At 40.8% G+C, this 25,101-nt stretch overlaps 2 protein-coding genes across 5 annotated transcripts in view; one reads left to right on the top strand and one right to left on the bottom strand.

Annotated features, from left to right (window-relative positions):
• Nucleotides 1-5,951: 5,951 nt before the first annotated feature.
• commd9 (COMM domain containing 9) lies at nucleotides 5,952-14,571 on the top strand. 2 transcript variants are annotated; one of them, XM_006782251.2, is made up of 7 exons: nucleotides 5,952-6,011; nucleotides 6,524-6,589; nucleotides 6,895-7,011; nucleotides 10,383-10,522; nucleotides 10,806-10,840; nucleotides 11,312-11,415; nucleotides 13,850-14,571. In XM_006782251.2, the coding sequence occupies exons 2-7, from the start codon at nucleotides 6,536-6,538 to the stop codon at nucleotides 13,985-13,987; spliced, it is 588 nt and encodes a 195-aa protein (XP_006782314.1). In that variant the 5' UTR covers nucleotides 5,952-6,011; nucleotides 6,524-6,535; the 3' UTR covers nucleotides 13,988-14,571. The 2 variants fall into 2 exon arrangements, with proteins under 2 accessions (XP_006782314.1, XP_087699509.1); XM_087843383.1 differs by lacking the exon at nucleotides 5,952-6,011 and having other exon boundaries at nucleotides 6,443-6,589.
• A 2,737-nt stretch (nucleotides 14,572-17,308) lies between these two features.
• LOC102792422 (proline-rich protein 5-like) overlaps nucleotides 17,309-25,101 on the bottom strand; it is a 40,573-nt gene continuing 32,780 nt past the window's right edge. For all 3 annotated transcript variants that reach the window (XM_006782252.3, XM_006782253.3, XM_035915205.2), the window contains exons 8-9: nucleotides 24,811-24,928; nucleotides 17,309-19,704 (exon numbers count right to left, since the gene is read on the bottom strand). In XM_006782252.3, the coding sequence (XP_006782315.1) occupies nucleotides 19,265-19,704; nucleotides 24,811-24,928 (558 nt within the window). In that variant the 3' untranslated portion in view covers nucleotides 17,309-19,264. The remainder of the gene's footprint in view (nucleotides 19,705-24,810; nucleotides 24,929-25,101) is intronic.

Here is a 25,101-nt window from a genome sequence, read left to right as displayed (position 1 = left end):
TAGCATTTGGGTAAACTATCGGAACAGTCATTCTGGCACCATTTCTTTGAAAAACATCCGTTTGCCACCATGAGTGGAATCTAAATCCTATTTTAGGCCTGGCCAATCTGCAGGCAACTCCCTACCTGCAGGCTGACCAGGTCAAAGCTGTGGCTGTCCTTGATGTTATATGGCTGATTTTGCACACAACCTCCATTTCCATCATCTTGGACTGTACCAGGCAATGCTAGTCCTTGTTCTGCTCTGCAACGTCAGTGAGCTCAGTGTAGAAGCACATTAAGCAGTTTTCCTCCTGCTGCAGGTTCTGGCTGGAGTGGTCCTCCTGATCACAGTGGGTCTCCTGCACAGCAGAACAAGGACTAAAGGCATCAGCTGCAGCCCAAAATGGTAGAGTTGGAGTCCATCTGACTGGAAGATTACACTAAATGAACAGGCAGCTAAATGAATTCCTGGACAAATACACCGAAGACATAAAGAGCCAATTTTACAAACAGGATGAAGAAGCCGAGGTAAACATACCAACATCCCAAAGTAGTATTGAATTGAAGGTTTGTGAATTATTATTATTAATAGCACCATTTATATTTGTTTCTTACAGCCTTATGTGAGCCTGTGCTAATTTTGTTAGTTTTATCTTGTTAATGTTTAATATTATACATTTTTGCCTCTGGGTTGCTCTAACTTCCTTCGAATAAAGTTTACCCTTAAACTTGTGTGTCAGACGTTGTTTTTGGATTAATGTGGTGAAGTTTTGTCGCGCCACATAACATCTTCAGTAGTCTGAAATCACTTGACCGAAGCACTGTGCGGCTGAAGCTCCCAACTAGATCAGGGACTGCAGCCTCCAGAGCAGCATTAGCTTCCTCAACGACACACAAGCTAACACCTGAGTTGGCCATCAAGCTAAGGTGAGCTATACTTTTCGGCAATTTAACCATTTTAACGGTTCGTGAACAAACAAATACCGCTTGGTTGTTCTGTCAGTCCTCTCGATATTAACCGATAAAAACCCGAACAAGCACCGCGGCTCATTCAGCCGGTCGCTCCGTCAGCAGCAGCGTTACAGAAGCGCCGATAAAAAGTCGCGCTCGTATCATCTAACGTCAATACAGCGGCCACAAGGAAAGATTATTGATCTGCTGCTTATTGGTAAGGTTAAAACGGAATACAAAACATTTTAAACGACAGGATTAGAATAGATAGTGTAGGTAGTCATATAAAAAACACCCACCATGTTGGATCGGCCCTGGTAAAAGAGAACAAGCACACTTCCGGTGGAAGCTTGAACCCTCGGGCGGAAGTTGAAAACAGAAACGTTCTGTCCCTGCAGCGACCCCTCCGACCTTAAGCTAAACAACAACCTCCAACATGCACGTCTCTACAACAGACAAAAAAACGCTTTCTTAAAATTTTGTGTTGTTCACCAGCTTTTCTCCTCACTGCCCTGCCATGCTGTTTGTAAGTCAGAAATTTTCGGTGTGTGATCTTGAAGATGTTTCCATATATGAAAGAGAAATATGCATCTACAGGCGAAACAGAAAGTAATAGAAGAGAAAATGAGGAGACCTCAACTGTTGCTTTGACACTTTGTTTGATAAACTTACTACATTAATGAAAGCGGTAAAATGGTGAGAAAAATCCCAAGACCACAAGGCCAAAGCTGAAGAGGAAAACAACGTTTGATTGTGTATTGTTGGTTAAGGTTATGTATGGAGGAAAGCAAATAAAGTATGTTGTCTTGCGATATCCAAATAATGAACCTGACCTAACAATACAAACAAAGAAATACTGATAACATGAGCTATCAGATGGTATATAGCCTATGTTCCACAGAGGTGAATACAGGTTAACTTGTTCTATGATGTGCCACCACTTCGACAGATGGATACAATTGAAAAAATGGCAAAAATCCAAAACATTTATTAATCGGGGAATACTGTTTTCATGAAGTGGTGTATATGGTCTGCAAAAGTGCTTAGGTCAAAGTAACATCTTTGTGGATGGCAGGACCCAAAGTTGCCCAACAGAACATTGCCCAAAACATGCCTCTGCCAACTTGCCTGCATAGGGAATGCCTAGGGAACACCTGGCACCAGGATGCAGGTGTTCCCTAGGTAAGAGAAAATGTAGCTTACACCAGTTGAGGTATGTAACATGTGACATTATTGTGATAATAAAATAATACCTTTATTGATCCCAAGGGTAAATTTGTGTCTGACATGGCCCATCTGCTATTTGTATGAAAATTAAAAAGCCTAATCGCTGTGGGAGCAAATGTTTTTCTGTATTGCTCTGTTGTACAACAGACAGAGAGGAGTCTTCTATTACTCATCTTCCATGAAAATGTTGTACAGTGGGTGATCAGAGTTATTCTCAATTGCTTCTAATGTTTTTCCACCACCTCGATGCATCTTTAGTGTGCATCTTTCCACCTCCTCCCCCAGCATGTACAGTCTGGCTCCAGCGCCAGCTTTCTTCACTAGTTTGTCTAATCTCTTTGCATCCTTGTATCTGATGCTGCCTACCCAGCAGACTGCAGCATAGAACGGAACACTTGGCACCATAGACTGATAGAACACCCGCAGCAGCTTACTGCAGATGTCAAGAGATCTTAGTTAAAATAGGCAATTTTGCCCCTTTTCTATAGTTCATCTTTATTCGAGGACTAGTCTCCTTGACCAATGTCTCAATTTCATTTGTAGATGACACCTAAATGGCACAAAAAAGGTTTAGTCTGCCAGGTGAGTGTTATTTTTAAATAAAAGGTCACAAAGTTTCATGTATGATGGTATAAAACAATCTCAAGAGATAAGATAAGATAAGATTGTTGGACAACTCATGAAACATCTGCTCACATCTGGTTGAATTCAGTTGTGTAAATCCACAAAGTGCAGTAAACCTCAAACCAGCAGCAGCACAGGTCAGCTGATCACAACTTGTACCCTAAGAAAATCTACTGGAGTGCTCAGTAGAAATTATTGTGAGTTGTGATTATTTTCCCCACACTGAGTCGCTCCATGTGATTTTTGGGTCCCCCCACACGCTGAGTCCCACTTTTAAAGTCTTCCCCACTCATTTTCCTCACATCACCCTCTCTATTAATATAACAATAAGGTTTTGTTAGCATTGCATGAAAGCGTTGCACCTGGGCTTGGCCCTCACCTCAGAAAATCTGGAAAGAGAAATGAGTGATGTGTGTCTTTGTTCCTCTGATAGTGTATTATGATGTGTATTTCAGGTTAGCACACTTTTAGAGAAGCCCATAAAGAGCCTGGGACGGTGCTACAATGCAGAACTCAATGATACGTGACAACTAGAACAACCAAGGCAGAACTTGGCTAATGACCTCAAGCGGATTAACAACACTGCAGTTCCAGGGAAACTGAAGCACTGGTGCTTCCAGTTTGGGTTATTACCCAGACTTCAGTGGCCGTTGACCATGTATGAGGTCTCACTCAATCATCCCAATCGACTAGAGAGGCTAGTGAGCTCCTACGTTAAGAAGTGGCTCGGACTTCCCAAAGGATTCAGCAGCGTTGGACTCTATAGCAACAGGATACTGTCATTGCCTATCCCTAGTCTGGTGGAGGAGTTTAAATGTGCAAAAGTGAGGCTTAAGATGTCACTCACGGACTCCCAAGACCCCATAGTGAGAGGCACTGCTCCCACCCAAGCAACGGGGAAGAAGTGGACCCCAGCCAGATCTGTGCTACAGGCCAAATCTGCTCTTCGGCATCGTGACGTGGTGGGTCCCATCCAACAGGGTAGAGGAGGATTTGGTTTTGGAGCAGTAACACCTCGGTGGCAACAGGCATCTGTAACCAAATGTCAAAAAATGGTGGTGAAGGAGGTGCGTCGACAGTAGTAAACAGCCAGACATGCCCAAAGCCGTAGTGCTGGCCAGGCAGGGTCGCTGGATGAATTGGGAGAAACTCTCATGGAATGAAATCTGGAGAATGGAGTCTAATAGACTGTTTCATAATCTGAGCGACATACAATGTGCTACCTTCCCCAATAAATCCACAGCTGTGGTTGGAAAGGACCCATCCTGCCCCCTGTGTACAGTCCCAGCCACACTCAAGCACATCTTGGTTGGTTGTAGGACTAGCCTTACTCAGGGCAGATACACATGGAGACACAACCAGGTCTTCAGGTGTCTAGCCGAGAAAGTTGAGTACAAAAGAAAATCCATCAACGGTCAATCTTTCACGAACCAAGAAGAGCGTCAGATTCATCAACATTTGTCCGGGAGGGAGACAAGTTGAGGACAAGCCCCTCAACCCCGGACCTGGGCCTGGTGAAGGTTGCCAGGGATTGGCAGATGCAGGTTGACTTGGATCAGAGGCCAATTTTTCCCACAGAGATCGTAACAACTACTCTGCAACCAGACCTTGTCCTTTGGTCTAACTCTCCAATACTTGCGTACGTCATTGAGCTGACGGTACCATGGGAGGAAGCAACTGAGGAAGCATTTGAGTGTAAGAAGCTGTGGTATGCCAACTTGGCAGCCTCAGCTGCCAAGTTGGCAAGTTTGTTGCCAAGTTTGTTGCCAGTACAACAGCAAAACTGCTTAAAGTGATTGGGATCACAGGACAGGCACAACAGAAGGCTATAAGAGAACTAGCTAACACTGCTGAGAAGACCAGTCACTGGCTATGGTTAAAAAGGGCTGACATCACTTGCGCAGCTAAGGCAGTCAGCTAACCGCAAGAGAAAAGAAAATATTCCGCTCTTCTTCCCTTTTCTGGGAGGCAGTGGGGAGGTAGAGCGTACAGCCCGATCTGGCGGGGAGGTGTGGGAAGCCAGATCGGGCACCCCCCCTTCCGGCTCTCCTCTCTGCTCTCTCCTATTTTGTCCCTTTTGTCTTACTTCTGTCCATCACCTTTTCTATCCCTTTGAAGAAGTTAGGCTACATAAATGCTAAAGAGGTAAGTATTATTTCTCTGTTGCAGTGAATAGAAAATAAACTGTAGAAAACTAAACAGAAGAAAGAAGAAGAAAAATAACAATTTAATATAAACCAGTGACACACTCCGGGGCCTGATCAACCCTGGCAGGGCCTCTAGGGTGAGGGTGTCTAGTGATAATGGCTGAGACACCCGATGAATCTAAGGTCCACTACTGACAATGTGTACCAAATCTTAATATCTAATCTAGATCAGATCTCTAATCCCCCCAAAATGGCAGATTAGGTTGGGTAAAAGTTTCTGAGCTGCCTTTCCTCATAACAGCCACCCCTCAAGATTCTCGCCATTAAAAGCAATGCAATTTCAGGGACTATAACATCTAGTCCTTTTACTGAATCAGGTTAGCACACTGTGAAATCACACAAAAAACTACCTCTGTAAGCTAAATGCATAAGGCCTTTTATGGACATGGTTACTTATTTTTGTGTAGTTTGCCACCAGTAAAAAGGCAGGAGTTATGAACATGTTATGAACTGTGTTATGAATTACATTTTTTAAAGCTTTGTATTGTACCAATATTGTGATTGTGGATATTTATTTTGAATGCTGGGCCCCTGAATCCTTGGACCACGTGTTGTAAGTTGATATTTTTGTTGATATTGTGCTAAAACCAATGTTAAAAAGGTTAATCATAGAAAAGGAATGATTAAGGGTTTAAAATGCGGTTCATTTGATTCGTTTTATAGTTTATTTAGTGTCCTAAACTTATAAACCTTTGCTTGATTGACATATTGAATATTCACCGGTCTGAAAACCTCTAGTGAAAGACTGATTTTTGCTGTTAAGTGAGATAACTGGGATTTCTAATTGGTTGAATTATATCGTGTGATTGAGACCATAAAAGTAAGAAGTTCAATATTGCTTCAATGTTTATTTGGTTTATACCATTTGAAACTGAGTATGTTTAATATCTAATGCCAGTGATCCGTCATCGCAGCCCACAAATCAGTAGCATACATTGCGTTGAGTCGCGTGTGCGCGCATGCGCGTTTTAGAATAATTCCACTATGTCAATAGGAGCCGTCAGTTCACAGACGACAAACGGTAAGTAAATTATCTTTCTTTTTACTTAAGCAAAGTTTTCTATTTAGTGATATACGGTTAGGGTGACTGCTGGTCTCACGGCTAATGGCTGTCTAACAGATATAGCTGTCAGTTTGTGCTATGCGTAAGCCGATCTGACAATTTAACTCCGGCATACAACAAAAGATATAGACATTTATACAAAGAGACACAGTTGAACAAGGGAAGATTTGCACATTTATTTTGTGTTTGTTATTTGTAATAACAGAGAAAATCTGGCAAGATAAATGAGTAGTTCGTGTCTTCATTTTTCTGACAATTTCCCCTGAACATTTGTGTTCATGTATGTGGCATACATATTTGGCAATACTGTTTGTTAAGAATTACACAATACATATTTTGATTATTTAAAAAAAAATCAAATTATAGTTTGTTTCATTTAATAAAGATTTATGCTGGTAGATGCTGCCGATGTCATTTTGTTTGCACTTCATTTCCCATGCGGCATTCTTCTCTCACGTGACTTGTCACAGTCACATGTCAACATGGCTGCCACTGTATGCAACGAAGATTTCACCAACTTACAGCTTCTTTTGAAGGTATGTCAAACATTAACATTTTGTAAAACAGTCAGCTTTCAGAAAGTCTGTTAGTCTGCTATCTCCTTTGTATTTCTCATTCTGTAGACATAAAGACACGATTTTTATCTAAATACTGCAATTTTATATACAAACTTCAGTGAAATGGAACTGACCTTAAAAACCTCCAGTGACAGTAAATTGAACCGCATTAGCAGATTTGAGGACATCTTAGGGCTTCACGTACCAACTCCATGTTCAGATCTGAGAAATTGTTACACACGTTAGTTTTAAGTCACTGAGAGTGGATTGTTTTTTCTCTGGAGGCTCCTTCTAAAGATGCAGTGAGAGAGGTTTGTGTGCAGAGTCAAAGAGGTCTGAGCCAGCGGCTAACTGAGAGCACTGCAGCAACACTCGGCATTTCAGAAGCCCAGGCTGCACAGGTAACACAAAAACATGAGTGTGTGTTGGTCCTTGCAGTGTGTGTGTGGAGTGGACATACAGTAGTTTACTGACCCATGCTCCAAGCACTTGACTGTGTTTTGGGGGATATAAAGAAAGTTCCACTAAGTTCAGTCGTTGTATTTTAACTTGAGGACTTGGTTGAAATCGATTAATATAATTTTTTTTCTACCAATTCGCAACTTCAAATTCAAATTCAAATTCAAATTTTTATTTGTCACATACACAGTCATACACAGTATGATATGTAGTGAAATGCTTGGACAACTGCTCGTGACCTAAAGAAAAAAGAAAAGGCTATGAATAAGATAGGAAATAAATAAATATGAAAATAAAAAAGGGTAAATTTAACCAGGAAGGAATAAAATAAAATATAAAAAATTAAGTTAAGAATGAGATAACTGTACAACACAAATTAGAATGAAGGGTAAATTTAACTGGGAAAGAATAAGATAAAATATATAAATTAAAGTTGAAAATAAGATAACTGTACAACAAAATACAAAGTATAGACATATATAAGAATGTAAGAGAAATATAAATATATATACACACAATAACAGCAGCTGTACAAATATTAACTGGAGATGAGGAATATAATGTCCAGTGTTGTGCAATCCACATTATATAGTGTCTTGTGCAGTGCAAATATGCTTAAAGTGATGAAGTGAAAACAATGTCCAGAGTGTCCAGTGTGTGTAGGAACTATATGTGTGGGTCAGTACTGTGTGGTGGTGTGATTGAGAGACCGTATCGCCTGCGGGAAGAAACTCCTCCTCAGTCTCTCTGTGTTGGTCTTCAGGGAGCGGAATCGCTTTCCTGACCTCAACAGAGAGAACAGTCTGTTGTTGGGATGGCTGAGGTCCTTCACGATCTTCCTGGCCTTGGTCCAGCACCGCCTGCTGTAGATTGAGTGCAGGTCAGGGAGCTCTGAGCGGATGGTGCGCTCAGCTGATCGCACAACCCTCTGTAGAGCTCGTCTGTCCTGCATGGTGCTGTTCCCGAACCAGGTTAAGATGTTTCCCGTCAGGATGCTCTCTATGGTGCAGGAGTAAAAGTTCCTGAGCACTTTGGGGGGCAGTCGGAAGTCTCTCAAGCGTCTGAGGTGGTAGAGATGCTGACAGGCCTTTTTCACCACGGTGTTGATGTGACGGGACCATGACAGGTCCTGCGTGATGTGAACTCGGAGGTATTTGAAGCTGTCCACTCTCTCCACTGGGCACTCGTTGATGACGGGGGTCTGGTAGTTCCTCTCCTGCTTAGTGCTGAAGTCCACTATCAACTCCTTTGTCTTACTGACGTTTAGAAGGAGGTTGTACCTCTGGCACCAGTTCTCCAGATTCCTAATCTCCTTCAGGTAGGGCGTCTCGTTGTTATCAGAGATCAGGCCCACCACGACGGTGTCGTCAGCAAACTTGATGATGGTGGTGGAGCTGGTAGTGGCCACACAGTCATATGTGTACAAGGAGTACAGCAGGGGGCTCAGAACACACCCCTGGGGGGCTCCAGTGCTGAGAGTGGTGGAGGCTGAGACATGTCCGCCCATCCTTACTGCCTGTGGTCTGCCAGTTAGGAAGTTGGAGATCCACTGACACATAGATGAGCTGAGTCCCAGGTGCTCCAGCTTGCTGGTGAGTGTGGAGGGAGTTATGGTATTAAATGCAGAGCTGTAGTCTATGAAGAGCATTTTAACATAATTCCCCCTTCTAGTGTCCAAGTGAGTAAGTGATGTGTGGAGGAGATGAGAGATGGCATCGTCTGTGGAACGATTTGGACGGTAAGCGAACTGTAGTGGGTCCAGTGTGTCTGGTAGTGAAGAAATGATGAAGTCTCTGACCAGGCGTTCAAAGCACTTCATCACTACTGAGGTGAGGGCTACAGGGCGATAGTCATTGAGAGAAGCAGGGTGGGGTTTCTTTGGGACAGGAACAATGATGGACTCTTTGAAGCATGTGGGGATCACCGACTGAGATAAAGAGATGTTGAATATCTCAGTGAACACAGGAGCTAGCTGGTATGCGCAGTCTCTGAGGATACGACCTGGGATGCCGTCTGGTCCTGCTGCAACTTTAAACAACTGTTCTACATGTAGAGACACGTGCACTCACTAGTTTTATTATTATGATATGTGTCAACACTAAAAAACAAACAAAACAAAAAAAACCCTCCATATCAAAACTGAAAATATTGTACATTTTAGGATTATACAAAAAGGCCCTTTTCAGGGAAATGGGTCAACAATGTAAAGCTGTTCTGCAGCTATGAAGGTTTATCAAGTCTTGAAAGCTGGTGCTACTAATTCCTACAGGTGTTCCAACTTTTCTGGATTACTTACAAAGCCCCCTCTGTCTGCATAAAACCAGTATTGGAACAGACTGTGGTACCATACCCTTGTCAACATCAGTTGAACAGTAAAGTACTGCAGAAAGTAGTGTGTTGCTACAAAAATGGCAAGAAGGCGGCAATTAACAATGAAAGGGAGACAGACCATCATAACACTTATAAATGCAGGTCTTTCCTACAGAGAAATTGCAAAGAAAGTCAAAGTGTCATGAGTCCAGTTTCCTTCACCATCAAAAGTAACTCAGAAACTGGGGCAAACTCTGATAGGAAGAGGTCTGGCAGACCCAAAGCCACAACTGAACCAGGCGAGTTGCAGCAAGAAAGCCATTGCTAAGACATCAGAAAAAGAGGCTTTTCTGGGCCATGAAACACTATCATTGGACTACTGAAGACTGGAAGAAGGTATTACGGACTGATGAATCAAAATCTGAAATCTTTGGTTCATCACGCAGGATTTTTGTATGCCATAGAGTAGACGAAAGGATGGTTCCACAGTGTGTGGCATCAACTGTCCACGTGGAGGAGGAAGTGTGACGGTCTGGAGCTGTTTTGCTGGATCCAGGGTCGTTGACTTGTACAGAGTGAGAGGATCCCTGAACCAAAACTGGAAAAATTGGTGTTTTCTAAAACTTTTGACCTGTGTGTGTGTTAGGGCCAACCTTTCTATAGAGACCAAATGGGGGGTTTGCACCACACTTTAAACATGCTTTGTATGCTGTAAAGTAAGGTATTTTGGGGTCTTAGAGTCTTTGACAGGTGGTTCACTTGTAGAGCTGTCTTTGGGTGGCCAGTAGAGGAACTACAGTTTTTGACATTTCCTAACTGGGTTAATTTTCTTGATCCTCAAATTTGAGAACACGGAATCATTAAAATCTTGACATTCTTACTTTGAAAATTACTTAAAGTTCAGTTAACTTTTAGTTAACTATTGCTGGCTTTGATTGAGGACTTTAAATAGCTGTAAAACATGTATTTCCAATGTGAATCTGAGTTATTTTCTGTCCTTTAGCTGGTCCAGTCCCTCCATGCACTCTCCCATTACGTCCTTTTCTACAACCTCAGCTCTCCAGAGCAGATCCTCGCTATCTTCCCCGAGTCCTTCCATTCCAGTCTGAAAAACCTGATCACCAAGATTCTGTTAGAGAACAGGTCAGTCCCAGAAAAACCTTGAATGCTGCACGCTATTAATTTCTTTTAAATTAACAGTAAACTGTTTTTGTTATTCCCTTCAAAAACCTAAATAAAAATGTTGATTAGAAAATAAAATGAATACAATGTTATACATGAAAAAAATAATGTGGGCTCGAGAGGGTGATAAAGGTATTAAATGTGTTTCACAGCATGAGAAATGTTCTTTCTTACTGTTTTCCCTATCTTACTATTTGCTGATGATGTAACCATAAGCTGTAATTATGTCTCTGCTGTTTTGCAGTGCAACATGGAGGACAGAAGCCCTCAGTAATCAGAGTGAGTAGACTCTATACACGTCGTTTATAGCTATGCACACATGTGTGTGTTTACGTGTGTTTGTATGCATGTAATGTATGTCTCCCCTTCTATAAACCATACCATGATAGTAAAAGTTGAATTATATGAGACATATATTGTACCTCCGCCTGTAACAGCAAACCTGACAAAAATCAGACATGTTTTTGCCTTGTTCATTGCAATAATGTAATTTATGTTGCTTTGTAAAAGCAATTTGGCTGGACCACCATTATATGTGGAAAACAATGGGGATGATGTCAACATCTGTCCATATATTTTGCAGTTTTTACCATTATACTGCAAGAGGATTTGACTGGGAGTTTATCTTGCCATTTCAACCGCCTTTGTTAAAAGACTGTGTCTGTAGGAGATTATTATATCTCAATGTAATGTCACCTGAAATCATTGAGGTGTGTGTGTGTGTGTGTGTGCGTGCATGGATGCACCCAGTCTCTCTCCCTCAACTGAAGGACTTGGATTGGAGAGTTGACATGGTGACCAGCTCAGACTCAGTCAGTCGGATGTCGGTGCCAACCTGCCTGGTTCAACTCAAGGTCAGTGTGAGACCACCTGCTTCAGATTTTTTTTTTTGCATAAATATGAGCTAAAGCATTATCAGCTACAAAAGTTGTGAAAGTAGTGTCACGAACCAGGCCGTACATTCATGACAAAGAAAACCTCAGACGTGGTTAGGGATGTATTCCAAGCTGCTTTATTCTTTTAAAACAAATAAAACAGAAAAGAAACCCTACTGTCAAAAACAAACAGTGGTGTGTGTAATCAGTACCCTCAGTAGTGTGTGAAGGAATGGATGAGAGGAAGATGATGCATGTAACAGTGTCAAAAGCAAAAACCAAACCTAACGCAGCCAGAGTCCAACCTGGTGTCTCAGAGCCAACTAAAACTATGTCCTAAAGGCTTTTTATATAGAGTCCTGGCACGCTGGCCCAGGTGTTGCCAGTGTTTTAGTATGCCAAATGTTCATTTACATTTTCCCCCCACACCCCATCCCTGCCCAGCCACTTAGCTACCTGAGCCATGGTCCGAGTAACCCTCATCACTTAGGCACTCACACACGAACTCTAGTCAGACCAAGTCCTTTGCACTACTTCTGAGCACTTTTCATGCACAGTTGGTGCAGAGCACCTATAATTTCGTCGTACATGTACAATGACATTAAAAAGCTATTCTGTTTTATTCCAGTGGACCCAATAATGTTTATTTATTTTTTCCTGGAAAAAGTGACCAAATATTAATTATCTGCGACTATCTGGGATCAACAATCAAAGCAAAAAAGGTCCACCGAGGCCACTTCTTCTGTAAATTTCTGCTTCTTGGTCTACTCAGGCAGTGTTTGAAAAATCCATTATTTTCCAGTGGTGATCTCATTTACTACTCTCAAGAGATTACTCTGACCTGCAGATCTGACCCTGCATCACCCTGCAGCTGGTCTGAGTGACATATACCATTGACACATCAACCACCATCAGCCCAGATACCAGCCAGTTATTTATCTCTCTTGCATCAGATCCAGGAGCCATCCGTCTCCAATGATATGCAAAGAAAAAAATTTGGACATAACAATAAAGTGCACATCATGGGCACATATTCATGTATCGTATCATATTATTATATATCGGATGTGTTATAACATACAATGCAATGCTACTATATTATATGAGGCATTATAAGGATTGAAATAAAGTATCTTACATCAATCAATCAACGGGATATTCCAGTGTTTTAGCTTTAGTATAACTGAGATTTTAACACAGTTTAACAAACACACTCATTCCTAAATAATTGTTGAGTAAACAGTGATACTATTCACGTTTCATTCTGAAGGTATGGTCAGAGTGGCTATATTCATAAAATTCTCGACATTCACAAACATCCAAACAACATTGACTCATTTGTGTTTGGAGGCAGAGTAAACAGAGGTGGCGAAAGTACAGACTTTCTGTACTTAAGTAGAAGTACAGATACTAGTGTTAAAAATACTCCAGTAAAAGTTGAAGTACTGATTCAGCTTTTTTACTCAAGTAAAAGTGAAAAAACACAGGCTCTGAAATGTACTGGAAGTTAAAAATAGTAGCTCCTTGAAGAACAATTCTACTAACCATTTTTGTGCAAAGGTAACTGAACCTCGTGCTAAATGAATATAAACAATATCAGTACACGAGAGTGCAAATATTTTTACAATCTCATAAAAGATTCAATCTGTTATGTAGAAGAGAATGTAAAAAAAACAAACTATTTTCTGTTGCCTGCAGGGTGACTTTGTCTCCACACCTAAACAGTAAAATGAGTACAGTCAGGGGTTACAGTAGGATTTAGCAGGTGGGGGAACCCTAAGATCTGTGTAGTGGCTCAGCAAAAGGAAATAATCACAACTCACAATTATTTATAGTATGAGCTTCAGTAGACTTTCTAAGTGTACATAACGTGACCATGTACACAAACACTTGAGTGACATTAGCTCTCCTTCTTTTCTCTCCCTGTGAAATACAGCACCTGGAGCAACACACTGTGCAACAAATTGCACACAAACAGTTTGTGTTTGCTAATGTTTGCTGAGCATATAGCAACGTTGAATTTTTGAAATAACCTGTCACTTAAAAAAACATCACTCCCTTCATGCATTCTCCTCTTCTGTAGCGCTAGCTAGATGCTGAAGTACTACAACCACAACATACCTGCTCTCCTTCCAGCCCACTTTAATCCCCCCAAGTATAAACACTATAAATGAGCTAAAGTAACAAGTCTGTTTTGAAAATGTAAGGAGAAGAAAGTACAGATATTTGTTTTAAAAATGTAGGGAATAAATGTAAAATGTTGTCAGAAAATTAAATACTCAAGGACAGACACCTGAAAATTCTACCTAAGTACAGTAACAAAGCATTTGTTACCCATGCTCCAGATTGCTGTGTTGAAAGTGAAATCTTTATCTAATCTTGTGAAAAATGTCATGCACTTTTTATGTTTTAGATGGTGGATCCATGTTCATCAGCAGACAGTGAGTCTGTTTCCTCTGTGACTGTGGAGCTGAGTAGGGAGTCTCTGGACACTATACTGGATGGACTTGGACGCATCAGAGACCAACTGTCAGTAGTTGCTGGGAAGTGATCACTGAAAGCTCAGAGACAGTGCTTTGATTTTTACAGTGTGATGCTGATGTGTTTGGACTATCATCTGTGTCTAACAACTGCCTGCGTGTCCCCACTTTGCCCCAGTACAAAAGTCAAGATGAAATATGGTGGAACTATTTCCATCCATGTTGAGTTAGTGCTTTAAGAATTTCTCCAGTAATGAAGGTAAATTGAGACATACGGTCTCACCTCCTGTCTCGTCCAGTTGGTAAACTTGTATACCTGGAACTTGATATAACCCATCAGATTTAGTCCTCACAGTTTTCAAGATAAAATTTATTGCCATACGTCTGCTCTTTACTTTGTATTGAGGTCACAGTAGTGGGTGGAACCATGATAATATGTGTCTACTTCCAGTCAACACTGAAAAAACTTTGGTTGCAAATGATTTAACCAGCTGAAATTGTCACAAGTTTCATGTCCTATATATCTGTGTATTAATTTGGTGATTTAGAAAATATCTGAATGTTGTTTAACTAACAGATTAGAATGAAATATGTCTTTCATTCTAACTGTTCAATCAATAAAAATAAATTTTAATTGGATCTGCCACAAGTTGAAGCAATTTCCATGTCTTTTTTATCAAGCAGTTTGAAATTGAAGACAGTAGCTTTTGCAGAAGCACATAATTTATTCTCATTTCTTTCACTAGCTCTATAAAACATAAAACATACCAAAATTGTATTTTTGCACCAACAAGGTGATTCCCATAGCACTTTTAGCTGAAATCTTGGCACTGTGTGCGATATGTCCTTTAAAGTTGGGCAAACCAGATAAGTTCAGGACAAAAGAAATAGCAAGGTCTAAAAAAACAAAACGATGTACAGCAGATAAAATATCTTTAAGTAATAGGGAAAATGCCAATTCTGTTTGCTCCAGTCTGAATGCCAAATGTCTTTGGGCAAGATACTAATCACAAGTTGCTCTCTGGTGCATCCATCGCAGCATGAATGTGAGTTAATGTTAGATGGAAGCAATTATATAGAAAGAACATAGAAAAAAGCGTTTGTGTGAATGAGGCAAGTTGTGTAAAGTGTTTGAGTGCTCACTTAGAGTCGAAAAGCTATTTAAGAACCACTCAATTTACCAATTAGTCTAATACAGCTAACAGGACCCACGTTGCAAAGGTGCCCCACAGACTATCAAACACATACTAGGAGGATGTAAGATGGGACAGTGTACACTGAGAGACACAACGAAGTTGCTGGAATAGTGTACAAAAACATCTGTGCTGCATATGGACTAGAAGTCTCCAGTTTCCAATGGCAGACGCCACCAAAGGTAGTTGAAAACTACATGGTTAAGGTCCTGTGGGACTTCAAATTCCAGACAGATAAGCAGCTGGCTAAACATTCAGATATAGTGGTGGATCAGAAGGCTCATAAGACTGCAGCTTGTTATAGATGTGTCAATCTCAGTGGAAAGCAACATCAGGAAGGAACATGGAAAAATACAGATGTATCATGACCTGAATGAACAACAGGAGCAGATGTTTAAATTTCTTGAGAAGGGGACTTTCCCCTGTTGATCTGCCTGCAAGAAAACGGCACTAGCCTCCATCTTGCTGTCATCAACCTGCAAATAGAAAGGGTGGGCCATCAGGATAAAATATATGATAATATCTAACCCTTTCTAGGAAATGTACCAATTCTCGCTTGGTAGAAGGTGTTGTGCTAGACTGTTATGGTGATGGGAGAGCTGAGCTAAAAGTCAAAGGGTTTTGATTTGCCAGTCCATTAACCAGATTTCATAATGAAATCTGGTTAGATTTCATAATGAAATCTGGTTAATAACTAAAAGAGGAATATGGCAACTGCAAGTGGCTGGATGATGGAGTTTCCTCCAAAAGGTGGCTTGGCTCAGCTTTACATATAGGATGAGGAGTGTAGATATCCACAGGGATGTCATAGAAAAGCTGCTGCTCCGCGTCTCAAAAGGAGCCTATTCAGGTGGTTTGGGCATTTGTTTAGGGTGCCTCCTAGACACCTCCCTTTGGAGTTTTTCTAGGCACGCTCAACAGAGCGAGGAGACCCCAGCATGAACCCAGAACCTGCTGGAGAGATTATATAGAGTTGTGGTCAGAAGCTTATTATTCACTCTGTGAAAAAAATTGGGGCTTTTAACGAACAGTTTTGAACTGTTCTTTTTACAGGGATTGTACTGAATACAGCTTTAATGAATTAAAAAAAAAACAAGAATTTGATGCACAAGTTTTAATTTATTGAGAATTTTCTCTTATAAAAATAATTCTGGCTGGATATTTGAGGAGTTCATTGCAATTGGTTGCTTTCCTGGCCTGTATTTTGCTTTTGTAATCCACAAATTTTCAAAAGGATTGATGGTGGGACTTTGGGAAGGCCATTGTGGAAGCTTAATGTTAGTCTGCTTTATCCATTCAAAACCAGTTTTTATGTGTTTTTGGGATCATTGCAATGTTGGAGCGTCCAAGTTTCAACCGCCTAGCTCTTGATTTGGGTTGAAACTTAAGAATTTGGGGGTATTCCAAATTCTTAAGTTTCAACCCATTCACTGCATACATTGTATCAGTACCACTGTTGCTAGCTAGCTCCAGAGGATTATGGTACGACCACCACCATCCTTAAAAGGGTCAGTGTTCTTAGGTTTTAAAGTCTCCTCTTTAATCCTCCAAACATATATCTTGTTAGTGTAGGCAAATAGCTCAGTCTTTGTGCTGATGTGACCCATAAGTTCTCTACAAGAACTGGTTCTCGAGATGACCAAGGACCCAATGGTCACTAACAGAGTTCCAGTTTTCCTCTATGGAGAGAGAAACTTGCAGAAGAATAATTTCTACAGCACTCCACCCAAAGGCCTGTATTGTAGAGTGGCCAAATGGAAGCCACTTCTCAGTAAAAGGCACATGACAGCCCACCTGTCAGGCACCTGAAGGCAAAAGTTATTTCTTCCAACAGGACAATGACCCTAAGCACATGGCCAGTATAAAAAAAAAGAAGAAAAAAAAAAAGAGTGGTTTTAGGACAATTCCTTTGTCCTTGAATGTTCTTGAGTGGCCCAGCTGGAGCCCAGACTTGAACCCAATTGAGCATCCTTCAAGACTGCTCAAAGAAGTCCTACCATTAATTGATATTTTCACCTATCGTTATTAATTGGCTGTGAACTACAGGCCTTTAAGGCTGAAGTAAAAAGCATTTCTTAAAAAGCCATCACTTGACCCAGATTTGTTAGCTAATCATTGGCAAATCTTCAACCTTTCTTTTATCTTAAAAAAAATAAAATGTTGACAGAGTAGTTATAAAACAGCTCATTATCTGCAGAGTAATGGTTTATTTTCAAGAGTTTCAGTTAAATTTCAGATCACATCACAGTACAGAAACAGTGTTAGTGAAGGTTAAAATAATGACAGTGATCTCATCTCTGTACTTGTCCTGTGAGACCTCAGTTCAGTGTTCGGTAATGTTGACCACAATATTTTGTTACAGAGATTACAGCATGGCATAGAAATAAAAGGCATTACACTGCAGTGTTTTAATCATATCCATCTAACAGACTCAAATTTGTTCTTGTAAATGGAGTTAATTACGGAGTTCTGCAGGGTTCCGTATTAGGAACAATTCTGTTTACATTATACACGCTTCCCCTAGGCAGTACCTTTCAAAGGCATAACATACATTTTCCCCGATTATTATCAAGCTGTCCTAAAAACTAATTAAAAAACCCTCAGTTGGTCCAAACAGCAAGAATACTGAGAGGGATTAGAAAGGGTATTTTTCTCCCATACAGGCTAATTCCCACTAGCTCTCTGTTAAATCCAGAATTGAAATTAAAATCCTTCTCATTACATACCATTTTCAATAATCAGCCCCCATATCATCTTTAAAAGCCTTGTAGTACCGTATTCCCCAAAAGAGCACTTTGCTTTTCAGACTGCTGGTCTGCAGTTCCTAGGGTATTTGAAAGTAGAATGGGAGTCCGAGCCTTCAGCTTTCTTTCCCCTCTTCTGTGGAACCAGCTCCCAGTTTGGATTTGGGGGACAAGTTTAAGATTAGGTGTAAAGCTGTCCTTGCTGATAAAGCATATAGTTAGGGCTGGATCTGGTGACAATGAATCCACCCTTACTTATGCTGCAAATATGTCTCTGCTGCTGGGGGATTCCCATGATGCACTGATTATTTCTTCTTCACTTAACTTTTTTACTCACTCGTTAGTTAATAATAAATGATTAAACAAATGTGTCTTTTATCCTGTCTTCCTCCCATTAGTCCCAGCCGGTCGCAGTAGATGGCTGCCTCTCAGCGAGTCCGGTTCTGACAGAGGATTCATCCTGTTAAAAGGAAGTTTACCCTTCCCACTGTTGCTAAGTGGTCACTGAAAGGGGGTCGTTGGATTGTTGGCGCTTCTTTCCATTATTATAGGGTCTTTACTTAACAACATAAAGCATTTTGAGGTGACTGTTGTTTAATATTTCTCAATAGAAATAAAATTAAAACCGAATTGAACATCACTGGAAATAACTGAAAATGGCTGGCACTGACGCGTCCCATCAACCCTGAACTTGAGAGGTTCTGAGAGTAATAATGGGAGAAACTACACTTTAATTTAGTTTCTTTTTGAATGAGGCTGTAACATGTTAAAATGTGGAACAAATTAAGTACTTTGAATACTTTCCAGATGCATTGTATTCTAGTTGACGGGCTCTTTATTTAGTTTTGTGTTCCTTAGCAAAGTTGCTGAATGGTACCAAATTTGTATGGAGTTTGTAGAAACATAATGGTATCTAATTTTAATAGTTAACAATGACAAGGCTGGCTGGCTAACTAAACACCTCTCCAACCAAGTGACAAATTGATGACGATAAAAATGGTGACATCAGACTAATTTTTTGTATTAATTATATTAAACATATCAATGTGTCATTTATTATTTTTATTTTTGAAAAGTAAAGAATAATACAGATAAAAACAAATCTCAAACATTTTGAAAGAGTAGAAGTGTCCAATGTCTGGACTGGTATTATACTGTAAAGCACATGAATTTGTTTTATTAATCAATTTTGCTATTTAATAACAGTCTTAAAAGAGAACCTCCTGATATTAGGAGACATACAAAGATGAAGAACCTCATAAGTAGTGAGGAACTTGAAAGCAGCTCTTAGCTGATGCTAAAACATTCATTGCAGTTAAGACCCTGAGCAGACCTTTCCATCCTAGATGAACAAGCTTGGTACGGACGTTTCCTCGTGATTCCTACACAGTTTCTTGCTTTTTCTTCAATCTTAATAATGTCCTGCGAGTTTCTTTCTGCAGTTAGTTTCATTCGTCATCCTGAAGTTTTTCATCTTGTTCTGTCTCACATATCCAATGTCTTCTGAGCAATTTGGAGAATCTCCCATGACCAATTGGCGGCAGAAATTCATGGGACTCATAGGCTTGGCCCCCACCAAAAACCCAACAACTCCCTGTTCCTCTTCCCCTCTGCTGTTCTCCATCCCAGCATGCATCTTGTTTGAAACTGACAGCAGATGGACATCAGAGTGTGCATTAGCCACTGTGTGGCGCCGCACACCGCCAACTTTCTCCAGATATGCCTCTCCTTCTTGTTCCACCAGTGGAGAAAGAGATGAGGAGTCTAAGGAGCTATGATGCTGTGTGATCTTAATTTCAGGCTGGGACTGGTCACCTAGCAGTGCTTCAGATGAACGTAGATGACAGGGCTCTGGTTGAGGAGAAATAAAAACAGAAAACTGATTTCAATCGACAAGTCATTTTTGTTTCATGTCATTACTTCCAGAGTCTCCTTTTTTTCAGTAAGTGGATTGCACATTCAGATTAGATCAGACTTCTTCTTACATGAAGCTTAAGTTACAAAACATAATGCTGATTTCCATCAAAACCTTTTTTTCAGCTATCAGCTATGTTACATATTAAAAACCGTTACAACATTGTCAAAATACAGCTTTTACTGTGACTCGGATTAAAAACAGTTGGAAAAATGTTTTACTCCAACAGCGTATCATTCAGGTGTCACCAAACAGCAGTTAATTCAGATTCTTTCATTTAACTTTAATAACTGCAGCTTCAAACTGTTTAGCAAAATATAAATAACACTAACACATGGATGCAGGGTTAAGTCACCCCATAATACCAGGCCATGCCCAGAAAAGTACAGTGTACTTAAGTAAATACTGTTTTTCTGAAAAATCACCAGGTAACGACTTAAAATTAGTTGTGCCGTACGCAAAAAGGTCTCAGTCTAAGTCTAAACTTTGATTACACCACTACAAAACCTTCATTTTGTTTGTGTTTTTCAGCTCATTGCCGTGCTATATAACCCAAGTGTGCTTTTGTTTCAGACTCAAATTCATGGCTCCTTCAATTACAGCAAGTCCTCAATGTCCTGAAACAGGAAAGCTGCCCCATACCGACACACTACCACCACCATGTTTAACTGTTGGTATGATGTTATTTTTATGAATTGCTATGTTAGTTTTGTCAACCCTTTATATCTAACCCTATATTTGTCTCCTCAGTCCAAAGAATATTTTCCCCAAAGTCTTGGACCTGAAATGAGCCCTGAAATTCTTTAGATGTCATTCTAGGTTCTCTTGTGACTCAGGATTAGTTGTCAATGTGCTCTTAGAGTAATTTTGGCAAGCTTGCTGCTCTTGGGAAGGTTCACCACTGATCCAAGTTTTCTTCATTTATAGATAATTGTTCTCACCATGGTTTGCTGAAGCTCCAATGCCTACAACAATACAGAGAAACCCCCAGTGGTGATAATCATGATGTAAATTTCCTGTTCACTTGCTACTGCTATGTTTCCAAACATGTCTGCACATGTGTACAATGACATTCAGACTTTACTGACTTCAGATCAGTGAACAGCCAGGGGCAGCTGGTCTAGCATACTTGCTTCTTGTTAGTGTTCCACATAGTGAAAACATACTGCAAACAACCAGAAGAGGATGCTGGCCTTTTAGCTTGACAAATTCCAGCCTTTAGCTGCGTCCCAATTTATCCTGCAATGGATGCAGCCCCTAAATGGGAAGTGGGACAGAGCTGTTGTTAACAGGACACAAATTGTCAATGAAATGACAGAAATGATCAACACCGATCACAGCCAGTACAAAACATGGATATAACTTCTGGGTCAGACTCTAGTGGTGCAGCCCAGAACCCTAGTGGTTATAGTCAAGGTCACATCTGCTCCTCCCTCCCTGACACACTGGACCCTCTTCAGTTTGGACAAACGGACAAACAGAGCCACAGAGGATGCCATCGCCCTGGCAACGCACACCACCCTCACTCACCTGGAGAAAGGGAATACATATGCAAGGATGCTCTTCATCGAATACAGCTCAGCATTTAACACCATCATCCCCTCGAAACTTGCCACGAAGCTCGTCGACCTTGGGCTGGGAACACCAATCTGCAGATGGATTCTAAACTTCCTCACAAACAGGCCCCAGGTGGTCAGAGTTGGTAAGCACACCTCCTCACCACTCATCCTAAACACAGGTACGCCACAGGGTTGTGTGCTTAGCCCCCTCCTATATTCCCTGTTCACACACGACTGTGTTGCTAAACACGAGTCCAACATCATCATCAAGTTTGCGGATGACACAACCATCATAGGCCTCATCACAGGCAATGATGAGACGGCCTATAGAGAGGAGGTGATGGCACTGTACGAGTGGTGTCTGGAAAATAACCTGACTCTCAACATCAGCAAAACTAGAGAGATGATAGTGGACTACCGGAAACGACCAGTCAGAGAACACCAGCCCATCCACATCAACGGTGTCAAGGTCGAAAGGGTCAGCAGCTTCAAGTTCCTTGGAGTCAACATCACTGAGGACTTCTCCTGGACCCTTCACACAGACACTGCTATCAGGAAAGCTCGCCAGCGGCTTTACTTCCTGAGGAGGCTGAGGAAGTTTAGCATGAACGCCAACATCACCTCAAATTTTTACAGGTGTGCAATCGAGAGCTTGCTGACGAGCTGCATCACAGTTTGGTACGGAAGCTGCTCTGCCAGCAGCCGTAAAGCACTACAGAGGGTGGTGAAGGCAGCAGAGCACATCACTGGCACGAGGCTTCCTGCCATTCAGGACATTTATCTCCAGCGATGCCTCCGTAAAGCACAAGCATCATCAAGGACCACAGCCACCCAGCACATCAGCTCTTCTCCTTGTTACCATCTGGCAGACGTTACAGGAGTCTGTCCGCTCAGACTACAAGACTTAAAAACAGTTTTTACCACCAAGCCATACGACACCTCAACCACAACACTTAAACACACACAACACAGCACTCAGAAGCTACCCTGCAGCTTCACAAGTACTCTGTTTAATCTGCACTGGTCACTTCACTTTATTGTTATTGATATTTATATTTAAAAGTGCAATACTGTAATTTTCTGCTGCTCATTCCTGTGCAATATCTCATCTGCCCTCCCGTCATATTTCTTTTCAAGATTTTCTTATTTAATCACTAGTGTACATATATTTATATTTATAGATACATATATATTTAGTCATCTTTTCTCTTTTACTATGTCTCTCTAATATTTTGCTCCTTACTATTCTATTTTTTTATTATTTTATTTTATTATATTTTATTATATTTTCTCCTATTGTATCATGCTGCTGAGTGACTGCTGCTCGTCAAACACATTTCATTGCAATGTTGACCCTGTGCTAACTTGCATATAACAAATAAAACTGAAAACTGAAGTCAACTTAAACTGCCCTCAAGAAACAATAGCCAGCTGTGACCACAAGATGGCAGACATTTACAGGGTGCCAGTAGAAAGGCACTATGAGATCCTTTCCTGAATAGAAAGCTGTTCAGAGGTGTAAGGTTGTTTTGATAGGTTTTAATATTTGTCCATTATTCCATACATATCTGACAGAAATGAAGGAAAAGCAGAATATCTTCACTTTAATGACTGTTTTTAATAATTCTGTGAAGAATTATGACTCATAGAAAATATCTTTGGTTATTTATTTACAGTTCGTCACTTTATTGTAATAACGTGTTCCTGTCAGAATGCTGTAGGAAAGACGAGCACTGATCTAACTGTTCAGTAGCAGACAGCAAGATTTGTGATCTGATCCATCCTGAAATTAAACCCAGCTATTTGATCCACTAATCTTTATTCAGTCGTACAGAGATTGTGTATGTGTGTAAAACATTTTCAGAGTCTCCTCCAACAGGAGCAGATTGTGTTTTGAAACGTGAAGTAACTGGTTATTGCTGGAATGAAAGTACAATGCAGCAGGAGCAGATTAAGCGGCCAACCTCTGAGAGGATTTAAACAGCACATTGCCTCTGACCTCTGAAACAAGCTGACTACGTTCAGCAGGCACTTTTGTTGCAAACTTACTAATTATTTCTTAAAACACAAACATTACTTTCTTAATGTAATCCATCTGTCATAGTAAAGACATCTATACCATTAGATTTGTATTGAAAATCAACTGCAGATGTATGCAGAGGTCAATGTAAAACAAGGCACCTTTTTTATGTTTGAGCAACCTGAAATCAGAAATCATTGGTTAGCTATTGAAAAGTTAAAAGGAAGATAAAAGATTTTAAAAAGTCATGCAATCACTATCAGTACTGGTTAATGTGTTAGGAACACAGATAAGCTACATTTTTTGATGGAAATGAAAATGATCAAGTGACAGAAGGGTAAATTCAAAGACAACCCAAAAACTCAAAGTGAAAGATTGATGCAGCAGGCTAGTCCATCATGCGGAAATGTCTTTACAACAACTCAAAATGGTACTCAGTAGTTTGCATGCCCCCCATGTGCTTGTCTAACAATAGACAGATGCCATCCTGGGGAGTCTCCTCTCAGATCTGAACCAGGGCATCACTGAGCACCTGGACAGTCTGAGGTGCAACCTAGCAGCACTAGATGAACTGAAACATTATGTCCCAGAGGTGTTCTGTTGGCTTTAAGCCAGGCGAGCAAGAGGACTAGTCAATGTTATCAATTTTCTTCATCTTCCAGGAACTGCCTACATACTCTAACTACATGAGGCCTGGCAATGTTGTGCACCAAAAGGAACCCCGGGACCATCACACCAGTGTAGCATCTGACAATGGATCTATGGATTTCATTCTGATACCTAATGGCAGTCAGGGTGCTATAACCTGTAGAAGTATGTGCGTCCTTCGCCAGACCATCACTAACCCACCACCAAATTGGTTGTGCTGAACAATGTTACATGCAGCATAACACTTTCCATGGTTCTCTGGAACCTTTGACATCTGTGCAAAGCACAAGATTTCAGCCATCAACCTGCCAATTCTGGTATTTTATGATAAATGAAAACCAGGATCCATTGTTCCAGGCAGTGAGCACAGGGCCCATTAGAGGCCACGCTGTCATGAAACCTGAAGCCAGGTTATTTTGTTCGGTTCTGGCAGTGCTCAGCCTGTTCCTCCACACAAAGGAGCAGATACCAGTCCTGTTGATGGGTTAAGGACCTTCTACGGCCCTATCCAGAGCTACTACCCGTCTCCTGAAATTTCCTCCATGCTCTCGAGACATGGGAGTACAACTAACCTTCTGGTATTTTATCTTTAATATAATGTCATATCCAGATAATGTGAAAAAAAGTAGAACCAAAATGAGTGAAAAATATAGCTCAAAAGCACTTTACGTTAGTCCTCAACTCAGAAGGTTAAACCAATAACCTCTGCGCTCAGTTGACCCAAGGTGATGTAAGCCTTAAAATCTGTAACTTGTAACTTTAACTGTAACAAATCAATGTAATGTAAAAGCAATATCAGTGATCAGTGGACTGACCTAATTGGTGGCTGTTTCTATTGTGCAGGACATTGCAGATATATGGAGACACAACAATTTCCACTAGACTCTCCAAACGGTGATACTCCGAACTTGGAACACCCGACTCATGGATACCCTGGCAGAAAAAGACAAAGACGTTCATACAATTTTTGATGTTAAGTGAGTACCTTTGGGCCTCTGTATGATATTTTAAAAACTGAAGACATTTTTTTCTCACTTCAAAATACTAAGTAAGGATGGATACCAGGACCAGAGTGGTCAGTAGTAATGAGAAGCATCTAGGCAAAC

Source organism: Neolamprologus brichardi, chromosome 7 (genome assembly GCF_056152115.1).
Source record: "Neolamprologus brichardi isolate AB-2024 chromosome 7, ASM5615211v1, whole genome shotgun sequence".
NCBI classification, from domain to species: Eukaryota; Metazoa; Chordata; class Actinopteri; order Cichliformes; family Cichlidae; genus Neolamprologus; species Neolamprologus brichardi.
Note: the sequence above shows the minus strand (reverse complement) of the source record. Positions and strands in the feature narration are given on the sequence as shown.

Bases quoted from the DNA above. Each gene is read 5' to 3' on its own strand.
- commd9 (XM_087843383.1), top strand. From the start codon at position 6,443: ATGCTGGTAGATGCTGCCGATGTCATTTTGTTTGCACTTCATTTCCCA. The intron at 10,523-10,805 runs GTCAGTCCCAGA...GCTGTTTTGCAG, and splicing joins AAGATTCTGTTAGAGAACAG to TGCAACATGGAGGACAGAAG. The intron at 10,841-11,311 runs GTGAGTAGACTC...GGATGCACCCAG, and splicing joins AGAAGCCCTCAGTAATCAGA to TCTCTCTCCCTCAACTGAAG.